This window comes from Stegastes partitus, unplaced genomic scaffold, assembly GCF_000690725.1.
Source record: "Stegastes partitus isolate 25-593 unplaced genomic scaffold, Stegastes_partitus-1.0.2 Scaffold160, whole genome shotgun sequence".
In the NCBI taxonomy this organism is placed as follows: domain Eukaryota; kingdom Metazoa; phylum Chordata; class Actinopteri; family Pomacentridae; genus Stegastes; species Stegastes partitus.
The window spans coordinates 406,656-418,812 of NW_007577891.1; the positions used below are offsets into that span (position 1 = coordinate 406,656).

The 12,157-nt window shown below is 38.8% G+C and overlaps 2 protein-coding genes across 2 annotated transcripts; one reads left to right on the plus strand and one right to left on the minus strand.

The window, feature by feature from the left end:
- Positions 1-1,474: 1,474 nt before the first annotated feature.
- On the minus strand, positions 1,475-5,249 carry gar1 (GAR1 homolog, ribonucleoprotein). The gene is made up of 7 exons (XM_008279473.1): positions 5,172-5,249; positions 4,671-4,866; positions 2,857-3,011; positions 2,675-2,734; positions 2,459-2,585; positions 2,108-2,260; positions 1,475-1,996 (listed from the first exon to the last, which is right to left on the minus strand). The coding sequence occupies exons 2-7, from the start codon at positions 4,849-4,851 to the stop codon at positions 1,986-1,988; spliced, it is 687 nt and encodes a 228-aa protein (XP_008277695.1). The 5' UTR covers positions 4,852-4,866; positions 5,172-5,249; the 3' UTR covers positions 1,475-1,985.
- Positions 5,250-5,341: 92 nt separating this feature from the next.
- On the plus strand, positions 5,342-10,830 carry LOC103355616 (alcohol dehydrogenase class-3-like). Its single transcript, XM_008279474.1, has 10 exons — positions 5,342-5,360; positions 5,482-5,526; positions 5,750-5,851; positions 6,210-6,360; positions 6,474-6,561; positions 6,656-6,875; positions 8,291-8,551; positions 8,804-8,936; positions 9,616-9,754; positions 10,558-10,830. Exons 2-10 carry the CDS (start codon positions 5,509-5,511, stop codon positions 10,622-10,624), a joined length of 1,179 nt encoding a protein of 392 aa, XP_008277696.1. The 5' UTR covers positions 5,342-5,360; positions 5,482-5,508; the 3' UTR covers positions 10,625-10,830.
- The last annotated feature ends 1,327 nt before the right edge of the window (positions 10,831-12,157 follow it).

The following is a 12,157-nucleotide window of genomic DNA, read 5'->3' on the forward strand; positions in this document are numbered from 1 at the left end:
CCTATTTATAAAGATGACATACTCAAATATATGACAAATAAGCCTACACTTACACAGATTTAATCAAATTAAATTTTAATCAGGGGTTGCAGATTGAGGTGCCAATGATTAGAACCGTTCTCATTTAAAACTGACAGCAACAGTCTGGTATTCTCTGTGCCAAGATCAACAGAGCTCTTTAAGTCTTTCAGAAAAGAATAAAATAATATAGTTGTGAATGCCAATTAGTCTGGCAATGGATTTGAAAGGATGATCAAATTATTTTCAAATGGAGTAGATTTCAAATAACTATCCATTGGGACAGCCAGTCCTGGACATCTTTTTAATGCAAAAGCACCATATTCATCACCAGAGCTGCAGGTAACTAAACTTTAGCATCAAAGTGCAACTATCCAGAGATCTGAGCTGCATGGGAGGGGAGTCAGAAAAACAAAAAACAAAAAGAGCAGCAATGCTAAACTACATTTTGCTGGGCAACATACAGGCAAAGATCCAAATGTACACAGGTCTTTGTTCAGACACACATAACTTGGGATGTTTTGAAGGAGAATCCCATTCCAGAGTTTTGGGGAAATTTAAAATCCATCCATTATCTATACTCCGCTTAATCCTCACTAGGGTCATGGGGGGCTGGAGTCTATCCCAGCCAACTTAGGGCGAAGGCAGGGGACACCCTGGACAGGTCGCCAGTCCATCACAGGGCCACACTTAGAGACAGACAACCAAGCACACTCACATTCACACCTACGGACAATTTAGAATTTAGAATTGACCTCAACATGTTTTTGGACTGTGTGGGAGAACCCGGAGAGAACCCACACTGCACACAGAGAACATGCAAACTCCACACAGAAAGATCCCGGTGCCCCCACCAGGACGCGAACCAGCAACCTTCTTGCTGCGAGGCAACAGTGCCACCAACTGCGCCACCCTGCAGCAAAATTGAAGATGAGCAACATATTTATTCTTTCTCCTAAAGACAGCAATACTACATTATGAGCCCAAAAAGTTTTCCCACCAAAGTTTGACATTTATCGCTATTGCTGTTAAACATATGATTGAAAAAGCACATTTTCCCTAAGTTAACTGTACCACCTTTATCTGTAGGTACTGGATCAGAAGGATCAGACTTGCTTGTCGAAAAGGCCAACAATTTCCATGACAGGCTTCCAAATGAATTACTATATTACAAAATCATCTTATGACTTCACCCTTCAGAAAATTAAAGATGAAAACACCAATTTCAAGCTGCAAATACATCATTCTTCATAGTGACCGTCATCTCTCAAGCTAAAAAAAAGCAGATTTTTGAGAGTGGAGGATCTGAAAGAATATTCTTTTAAGTTTTGCGTACTTGCTGCACAAGTAAGTTCAGTTTCCATTCTGCATAACATTGTGAGATAATAAATTCTATAACATGGTGTCAAAAATTCTTGCAAAAAAGACATATATAAGAAATAAAACAGACACTCAGTTACAAAGCACCTTTTAATCAAGGCCTTCAACAAAAACGCATCAATATTTATCTTAAAATATTACAAACCGAGTATGAAAATATTTTCAGCTAACAATGAATACAGTCTGACTTCGCACAAAGTTTCCTCTATAAAAGGAAACTAGTACACGGAGGTTTGTGAACATGTTTCTTGGAATCTTAATCAAACATTTTTAACATAGTCAGCACAGAATGAGGGTAAACCTTGTTACAAAAGCTTAGAAACACCCTCGATAACAAGCTAAAAAGGTCCCTGTTATGGTACACACATACATACATATGAACCTTTTAAATAAAAAAAACAATGAAGATCCATCACTCATCCAAAACTGGTAAAATAAAAGAAAAAAGAAAAAACTCCACTCAAGTTCTACAAATGGAGGCAATGTCCATACGAGTCCAACAAGCCGTGAGCTGACGTGGACCGCAGCCTTTGAGCAGGAGGAAGTGAAGACAAGGTTGTTGTGATCTTGCCAGACCCTCAGTCACATCACTTCCCACCTATAAGTAAACAAAACAACAATGACCAACTATAAACCATGTGACAACACTGATTCTTTTACATTCAGAGAGACAACTACAAAACTTTAGTGCCCTGTTAAACAGGCTAACCTCTAAATCCACGTCCACCACCTCCTCCTCCTCCTCTTCCTCCTCTGAAGCCTCCACCACGTCCGCCTCCGAATCCTCCACCACCGCGTCCGCCTCCGAATCCTCCGCCCCTGCCGCCGCCAAATCCTCCACCCCTGCCGCCTCGGAAGCCACCTGAAACAAACACAAAGCAGGATTAGTACAAGCCATACTCCTAATAAGCAGACGGGAAGTCTTCATTTCCACTTTAAGTCCACAGCATCTAAAAGTAACTGTTAATGTTGATAAAGTGCCCAAACAGGTAAAAAAAAAAAAAGACTGTTTTAAGCAAAATGTCCTGCACGCTTAACCAACGAGAAACTGATGCCTCACCGCCACGGCCACCGCCTCTTCCTCCACCTCTACCCCCTCCTCTGCCTCCTCTTGGCGGCCCCTTCTCTCCTGGTGGCCTCGGGAGGAATCTTTGCAAAGGGAGGAGCTTCATTGGATCGATATAAAACTAGAAGGAGGAATGAAAATTACACATTGTTGAGCAATTGGAGGGAGCAAAATTTACTATTTAAAAATGTTCAGGAGGACCCTTAATACCTTTTGTAATTTCTTAAACGAAGACGCCTTCATATTTTCAGAAAGTTTGACTGAAAAATACTGAAAGGATAAGTTAAGGAGTAAACAGGATTCAGGGGAGCAACGCTGACATTTCACCCCCAGCAGTTCCCCACCACGTTGCCTTAGAGGCTCAGAGACTGAAATACAGACAGAAAGGATACGAAGTCCCGGAGCTGGCCGAATATCTCATCCACTTTTCCGATCTGCTCCTTGTTTTCCAGGTACACTGGGGCATTGAAGTATGGAACTTTGTTTTCTTCTGTTGTACACTTGCACACAATGTCATCTTCACATGGATGCATGAATTCTCCGAGTGCTGCAGAGCGGACACACAAAGAAACACAGTTAGTTGTGTAAAACATTTCAGCCATCAGCTCCATTTTTATACCTAAACTGACAAATTGGCATGCGCTTGATGGATCTCTGGTTGATTTTATTTATTTACTTATTTTAAAGTCTACAACTCTGCAGACTTTGCTAAAGTAAACACAATGATGACACACGGAGCTTTTGAAGTATTAAAATAAGTGAATCTGAATAAGTGAAATGAATATTAAAGATATACAGAATTTGGCTTTGTTTTGTTTTTACAACTTTCTGTAAAGTCTTCAGAAAACCTAAGACAGTTATACAATTCCAGAACCTGCTGTTTCGCTTAAAAAACAAAAAATACACGTTCTTTTACATTTCGCTTGAATTGCATTTGTCTCACTTGTAGACACTCCCATATTATTCAACTCAAAGTCTGATATGAGGACAGTAAAAAATATATATATATATTCTATTGGGATTACAGTTTGGATGTTTACTGCAGCTGAAGATTCATGAAAATATCCAACTGCAATTTTAGGACAAATATTCCGATCTGATTTTCAATATCGTTTTTAATCCAGATTCAGCTCGATATCCATCCACTGTTTAACAGACTAAAACATTCAATGACCAACATTTTAAACCCTGGGTTAGACATGCTGCATACTGTATTATCTAAGCTGCAGTCGTTATGATTCGGTCATTCTATGTCAAACCATCAAATCTGAAACACTAAATGAATAAAATAAGGATATTTATAAAGATATTTGTGATATTTTAGCTTGATATATCAATCACTTATCAATTACTATCAAATTATTTTTGTGCATTGAAATTTGAAGCTATATTTGAATAGCAATATCTCAGGAAATAATAAAGATAGAAGCCTAAAGCTTGTCTTGTTTCTTCAGCCCAAACAAATTGTTCAACATAAAAGATTTATCTAAAGAGGATCGGTGTTTGATGAACCACTGATGTAGCAAAACCTGAACATGTGATGTCTTAGTTGACTGAAAACATCTCTATATGTGTGTATTCATTTTTTACATTTATTGATTTTTTTGGAGAAACACTTATGAATAAAAAGTTTCCTTTTTGTATGAGTATGACATGCAGCTACATATAGTTCAGAAAATCTCACCAGTTGAATTCTGCTTTATCAGTTTTTTGGTGATGCGTGTTCTTAAAGAACAGACTTTTCATGGCAGCTTCAGGTTCATCTATGCTTAATCTACTTATCTAATATTGTACATTGTGGATCAAGCTGAAATATAACAGTGAAAATGTCAGGCTTACATCTTTAATAGTTCTTGAAATATTGTCATTCAAACATTAAAGTAAAATTTCCCAGATATCATTTAAACATCCACAGTAAATCAGAGCTGGAGTAACCCAATTGCATTGATTAAAACCAGAATTAACTGTTGAACCCAAATGTTTACAAGTCAGAATTTGGTAATTATGATAAATTTATTGTGACATAAACTGGGTGTAAGACCCATTTTGTCGTCGACACAGTGAACATGAATTCCTCACTCTGCCACAATAACGATCTTCAGATAGCACCACCATTGTGTTACTCAGGCAGACACAGCATGGCCAAACAGTTCACTTGGCCCAAAACAAGCAACACCACTTTCAGCTTTTGAGTGGACAAACTCACCGACAACATATTCCGGAGGACCATAGTCTTGCTGTCTGTTGAAGCCACCTCTTCCACCACCTCGTCCAAATCCTCCGCCGCCTCTGCCTCCTCCAAACCCTCCTCTGCCTCCTCCACCACCTCGGTTAAAACCTCCACCTCTTCCACCGCCTCGTCCTCCTCCTCCCCCTCTGAACGACATGTTGCTTCAAATACTCTGCGAATAAAAAGCCAGAACAAATTAAAAACGACACAAAACACGTGAATTCGTGGTTTCCCGGCATTACAGCGCTTAGCTACACACCGAAGAGTGAATTCGCTGCTTTCAACAGGCTAACCGTGTGGCTTTGGAGGCACTGCAGAAGTTTTTGCTAACATGCTAGCTCAATTCAGTCATTTAAAAAAAACGAAATTCAAACGTATTTTTAAACACAAACCCAGACGACATGTATATTCTTTAAAACAGAAACACTACAGAAAGTCTGCAGCATCAGCTAAAGTGGAATAAAACTATTTACTCACAAGTTTGACCGACTCGCTGCACTTCTCGCTGTAGCGGGCTTCCATGCGATGACAACACGTGTGACCACACACTGCCGTAAAGGCATTCGGCAGTGTCGTGAAGTGTCGTAAATTGTCTATCAGTCATATTTAAAGATACAGACTTGGCAGATGGTGTTAAACTCAGAAACAGAAACAAAGACTCGGTCGGTATGACTTTACATATTCTTAATACAAAATAGATACAAAAAAACGAAGTTATCTCTTTGTGACTTTATGATGTATGGTTGTTTTTATGGTGTGGTAATTTAATTATTTTGTTCAAATACAGGCTGTTTATTTTGAAAACATCACAACAATGGCAACAGATGGTCAGGTACGAATAAATAACTTTTATCTGTGATATTTCCACTCTCTTGTGCAACAGACTGGAGTTTTGTTGTTGTTGTTGCTTTGAGCCTGTTAGTTCTGACAAGGGGTTAAGTATGCGTCTCATTACCCAGTGTACAGCAGCCAGGCCCACCCATGCCTCATTTAGCTTTAAACATTGCGTAATTCTCAACCAATTGCAGAACAAATGTATTTTTTTCTCCTTTCAGGTGATCAAATGTAAAGCAGCTGTTGCTTGGGAACCTAGAAAAGCTCTGGTTATTGAGGAGGTGGAAGTGGCCCCACCCAAGGCCCATGAAGTCAGGATAAAGGTTGGCTGCACATCCTGCAACACAAGCAGTTTGCACATCAGTTATATGTTATAAGTGTTGGAAAGGGCGATGCTACTGTCAGCAGCTGTTGATTTGTCTGTGCAAATTCTTTTAAGTTGTGCTGATACGCTTAAATTATGTAAAAATGATACGCACTGATGACATCATGTTGAATTCTGCAACTGACAAATTAGCGGAGACTAAAGAATAGAATTGTATTCGTCATTCATTTGGATCTTCTCGTTTTAACTTGATGATACGTGTGATAGATACGAACAGGAAATATGTGAGGGTTGTGAAACATCTCCATCCACTTCCTGAAACTGTCACACAAAACTACACCTTTCTACTTGTACAGACAGTTGCCACAGGTCTGTGCCATACAGACTGGGAATACCTGTATGAGACTGAAAAAGGGATGAAATCCAGACCGTTCCCTTTAGTTCTTGGTCATGAAGCAGCAGGCATCGTGGAGAGCGTTGGTCCAGATGTCACCACATTCTCACCTGGTAAATAGTTCTCACGTTCATCTAGCAAGCTGACATTTGGTTCTGGTTCTCATTTCCCTATTTTTTTTTCTTCATAGCTGACTATATTGTTTTCATTTTTGTTGCTTTCTCAGGGGATAAAGTTATTCCTCTTTTTCTGCCATATTGTGGTGAATGTGAGCGATGCCAAAGTCCCAAAACAAACCACTGCAGGAAGAACTGGTGATTTCATTACTGCGTGTTTACACACAATCAATTATATTTCCCAGATTCCTTTCGTCGGGTATAACTACATACTGTTCTACGTGGCTTTTAGGGAAAATGCACAAGTGGGTGTGTTGGCTGATGGCACAAGTAGGATATCTTGCAAGGGACGGCAGGTTTACCAGTTTCTTGGCGTCAGTTCCTTCTCTCAGTACACTGTGGTTCCCGACATCTCACTTGCTAAGATAAGAGCCGATGCACCACTGGACAAAGTGTGTCTGCTGGGCTGCGGTGTCTCCACTGGCTACGGTGCTGCTGTTAATGCCGCCAAGGTAAGATGATTCAGATCTGCTGGACACTTACAGGCAAATTATATTGATTTGACACCAACTGTGATATGGACCAGTAATTGTTCTCTTTGTCCTTAGGACAAGAATGATGCAAAAGCCACGAATTTAAAAGTATATATAGCTAAAAATGACAATTTATAAACAGTTGTGCTTATCGTAATAACAACGAAGGACACTAGCTGTAATCTGTTGCTGACCAGTAATATTTACAGTATGTGGCAAGACTAGCTATTCATTTCTCTTGCTAAATGCTAGCTATATAGTATGCACACTATATAGTGCTTGCTATAGCGTATTTAAAAATGTAGGAGTCCTATACTACCTTATATACCTTGTATCATTTCATAATTTCTGCACATTAAAATAAGGTAAATACAAAACAAAAGGAAATAAGTTGTGTAGAAAAGCCTATAAGCCTACAGAAAGAAGAAAGATTTTTAAAATGTTCTCTAAAATACAACATGATTAAAGTTTGTTCTGAATATTTACCAAACATAAGGACATCCAGTAGCACAGCAGCTAACTCGTTACTAAAAACAAGACAAGGTGTCGTTCCAAAAATTGGCAGAGCCTTTGAGGATGCCTGATAGGAATTGCCTCTTTATGAATACGATAACTGACGATCCCTATCTGGAGTATTTTGACAGAAGAGGTAGTTTGTGATTTAGGTATGGTTAATACGACCTTTTTAAACATAAGTTTTTATATCAGTCTTGGAAAAAAGATAGATGAACAATATTAATTAAAAATATTAAAGAGCCCATGTTGTGTTTTTTCCCCCCTTTCTTTTAGTGTATTACAGCTTCTTTGTGCATGATAAAGGTCAGCAAACTTACAAAGCCCAAAGTCCTTTAGAAAACACTGCTCTTTATCTGCCTGAAATGCTTTGTTTGAAGTCCAGGCTTTTCTTCTGTTACTTTATGATGTCACCATCGAGCATATTTGCATAATGACTGCCTAGTAGTTCATACGAGCCTCTTCTGCTCAAGTTAGACTTCAAACATCTGGGATTATGGTACATAACCAGCTGTCTAATCAGCGTAGACTAGACTTTTTGGGAGGCCTTCAAGAGATGGGAGCAAATTGTGAGGTTAAGAAGAGGTGCTACAGCAATATTTAACATAAGAAAATTACATCAAAGCATTTAGACATATTCTAGAAGAAAAATAGAATTAAGAACCTGTAAATGAGCATAATATGGGATCTTTAATCAAAATGAGGTTTGCATAAGAATAAAAGGAGTCAACACAATGTAAATTCTATTTATTTATTTTTTTTTTTTAAATGTTGATAAAGGCCGATAGAGGAATGTACTCAACATATGCTGTAAAGGTTATCTGTGAAAATTATGTAGCTATTGCTTTTGATTGACTGGCTTCCAATTTGTGTGCGTCAAGGTTGAGAAAGATTCCTCGTGTGCCGTGTTTGGGCTCGGCGCAGTCGGACTGGCTGCCATCATGGGCTGCAAGGTTGCCATGGCGAAAAGCATCATCGGGATCGACATCAATCCTGAGAAGTTTGAGAAAGCCAAGGAGTTTGGTGCCACTGAATGTATCAACCCCAGAGATTCTAGCAAGCCTATCCAAGAGGTAGTGGTGGAGAAGACCGGCGGAGGGGTGGACTACGCTCTGGAGTGTGTTGGAAGTCCAGTTATCATGGTGGGTGTCTCAGCCTCGCTCAAAGGTTTGGACAACTGAATATTTGCAAGTACAGTTCTTCAACTACACTAGGAGTATTGTAAACAGCATCACTGCTGATTAGAACGTGTGCTGATGGTTTAATCACTTCTAGAAAAGCAAAAATAACACAACGCACAATTTTGCAACTGTTTTTTTTTTTTTTTTTTAATGTACCTTTGTAAATATATTTTAAATTGAAATTTAGTAAGACATCTGGTCCTCTTGTCCTAGAGTGCTGCACTTGAGTCCACAACAGATGCCTGGGGAACCTGCGTCATTGCTGGGTGGACAGAGACAGAAACAATGTCCGTCATGGTTAACAAGCTCCTGATGGGCCGCACCTTGAAGGGGACTTATTTTGGAGGTTAACTGAACACAATGCTACCGGGCCTGTTCATTTACACACACACAAAATGTGCTTTCATAATGTGTCAGCTTATAAAAATCAATGTTCAGCTAAAAATCCAACCTGAAGCACAAAAGTACAAACAGTTTGATGTTGCTTTTCTGAGGCTAATTTAATATTAGACTTCAGGAAAATGTTTACTAAAACATCACTGGTAAACATGTTTTGATTATGGCTTCAAGTACAGATTTGTGTTTATTAATAATTCAAGTATTAATAGTTGAAAATCAGTTCATGGTCTCAGACGCAATTGTGATGAAACTCAAGCTACTGAGACCCAAAAACATCATGGCCGCACAACATGCTGCATCTGATGTATTTATAACACCACGTCTATGATCACATTTGCAGCCTGTAACCAAACATTCTGATATGATTGAAATTATAGCGTCTGTGATCATTATCAGGATGTCAGTTATGGAACACAGGAAGCCACGAAATGAAGTAGAAACTGATGAACACTGTGTCATTAAGTAATCACAGACGAGCTTCTGACAGGTACTGAACTGAACATAAGAGTATCAGGAGGAGGGTTTCGCTCACCCGGGGCTACAAAATGTGAGAAAAAAGTTAAGGGCTCGGTAGTGATCACTGTGTTGTGGTTCATAAACCTCAGTTTTGTTTTCCTCTTCTGAAGGCTGGAAGAGTGTACAGGATGTGCCTAAACTGGTGGATGACTACATGAACCAGAAGTTGAAGCTGGATGAGTTTATCACTCACACACGGCAACTGGATCAAATCAATGAGGCCTTTGAACTCCTGAAAAGTGGCAAAAGGTAAGACCTGATCATATATAGTCTGTGGGCCTGATGTATTTGTGGTTGCTAGTGTTTTTATTTTTTACGATTGTGTGCAATCCTTTTTATTACTTACATTACCAAAATCGCTTCACATAGTCGAATTACAGTTGGTAATTAAACCTTCACTCCCCGATGCAACTTGAGTGCATTCTATATGATGATAAAAGGAAGTACACACTTATGTTGCTTCCTGAGTTCACTTCCTCTCGTCTTATCGGACAAAAAAAATGTCATGGTCTCTTTTTTTCCTTTTTTTTTTAACACAAACCAACAGATTCAGTATTCAAACCAGAAAGAGTTTAATATTTTTTGTAAAAATATCAAGAATCAATCAACATCATTTGTTTAGGAAGATATGGATGGTATACTGTAAATGTACTGTTTATATTATTTTATTCTTCATATTGTCCAGTTGTTTTCATCAGTTAATCTGCAAAATATTTTCCTAATAAATCAACTAATTATTCATCTACAGTATTTCAGTTCAAAGTTACATCTACATGGGTCTTGTTGTGCCGAACTGTTGGGCCAAAGCCAAAATAATATGTTTACAGTGGTAAAAAAAAAAAAACAAGTAAACTAGCAAATATAAACATTAGAGAAGCTGGAATCAGTGAACGTTGGCTTAAAAATGGCCTAATTATCAAAACATATTCATGTTCTCAATTGACTAATTAAATAAATGTGTAATTGTTGCAGTTCTGTTGTCTGTATTATGTTTGGGTCTGTAGGGAAATGTGACCAATTATCATAACGATTCTTCCTTTTTTTTCCCTTAGCATCCGTACTGTCATCAGTCTGCATGACTCTCAAGAGGAGGATAAACCTGAAGTTGCTACCGAATGAGTTTAAGGAATTGTTAATGATATTTTGCGTGCACCATACAACTCTTTTTCTTAAAAGATATGAACGAGTACATTTTCCCTGCTTGACTTTGTAGCAAGTTCCCACATTTACCACTAGATGGCAGCCTTACATCACGTAAAATCTTCAGCGTCTGTTTCCATGAATAGCATCTAACCTTATAAAAACATTGCTTTTCAAACTGCAAAGCATTCTGTGTTTTTATTCAGATTAAATTTTGAGGTTGTTGTTCTTTTTTTTAGCATCACTGCAGTCTTCATTAAAAGAAAGAGGGGGGGGAAAAAACACTGAATGTTCACTGCTCCTATGTAAAACGATACAGAATGTAAATCCTAAATATACAGCATCTGCAGTAACATCAGGACAAATTCTCTCTACATCTGTCACTTTTGGCAGCTACACCGATCGTGATTCTGGTCCAGATATCAGTGTGCCGCAATAGATGGAAATAAATACCCTTGTGTGGAAGATGGACTAAAAGACACAGGAAGCAAATGGCTGAATCTGTCATCGGCCGTGGAGAAGTATCTGCTTCATGTGGTCAGGCTTACCAAATTTCAACCTCGGTAATGTTATATATATTGATTTAAAAGGGAGTCACCAAGAAGGGCTTGGATAACAGTTGTGGCCTGTCAGGAGAGAAGACAAAAGGTTGTTTGGGGAATGCCTCTCTGTGAAGAACTGAAATAGCTGTCGAAAGAATTTGTTTTATTGGAGTTCCATTCAGATCAAATGAATACCCTTGGCAGTTACCCCACTTTCCATCTTTATTTAAAATGGAAAATAAATTGGTGCTCTTCCTCTTACGTTGGTCCCCTCCGCCTGCATGCTATCAATCACCGATTATACAGCTTAGTTCAGATCACCTACTGCCAGAAAAATTCTTAAAGAAGGTTTTTTAAGAAACGGAAAGCAGAACAATGCAGATAATAGAGTGGTAGACGGAGATAAGAGGGGAAGATCAAAAGAAAAGGGAAGACAAGTTTTGACAGGTGGTTATGCGACTGGGCACCGTCATCTGTAAATGTTGGACATGCTCACAGATTTATAAGGCTTTCTTGGGGACATGTGTCTGAATGTCTGCCTCATTTATGGGAAAACTATCCAAAGTGACGACCATAAGTCTCCTACCTTTTTTTTTTTTTTCCGCCCCTCTTTGTTTTTGATCCCTGCAACCTCTAGAATTGTCACAGTGTTGTGCAACCGATACGGGGAGGACATGCTATCTGAATTACAACCACAGCCTTGCGTGCATTTTCGAAAGTCTTAACTGTCCATCTTGTCGTGTTTCACATTCATCTGAGCAGCTTTTTCGGCACATCTCTTTCGGATAGCATGAAGTGGCACGGTGATAGAGAGCAACCCTGACATTTGCAAATCGTATTTATACCTTTATGCTCTTTTTATCTTGCCACGATCACTCCACTGTGACAACTCTTTTTAAACCTGAGACTTCATGAATATAACCGACAGTAGAAACGCTAGGTGACGTAAATGCCATCACGCAAATAGAGG

Excerpts from the sequence above, each read along its gene's own strand:
- gar1 (XM_008279473.1), bottom strand. The coding sequence starts at position 4,851 with ATGTCGTTCAGAGGGGGAGGAGGAGGACGAGGCGGTGGAAGAGGTGGA. Across the intron at positions 3,012-4,670 it reads TCCTCCGGAATATGTTGTCG|CACTCGGAGAATTCATGCAT; the intron begins GTGAGTTTGTCC and ends TCCGCTCTGCAG. Across the intron at positions 2,261-2,458 it reads AAGAGGCGGTGGCCGTGGCG|GTGGCTTCCGAGGCGGCAGG; the intron begins GTGAGGCATCAG and ends TGTTTGTTTCAG.
- LOC103355616 (XM_008279474.1), top strand. Across the intron at positions 6,361-6,473 it reads TGTCACCACATTCTCACCTG|GGGATAAAGTTATTCCTCTT; the intron begins GTAAATAGTTCT and ends TTGCTTTCTCAG. Across the intron at positions 8,552-8,803 it reads TTGGAAGTCCAGTTATCATG|AGTGCTGCACTTGAGTCCAC; the intron begins GTGGGTGTCTCA and ends CTCTTGTCCTAG.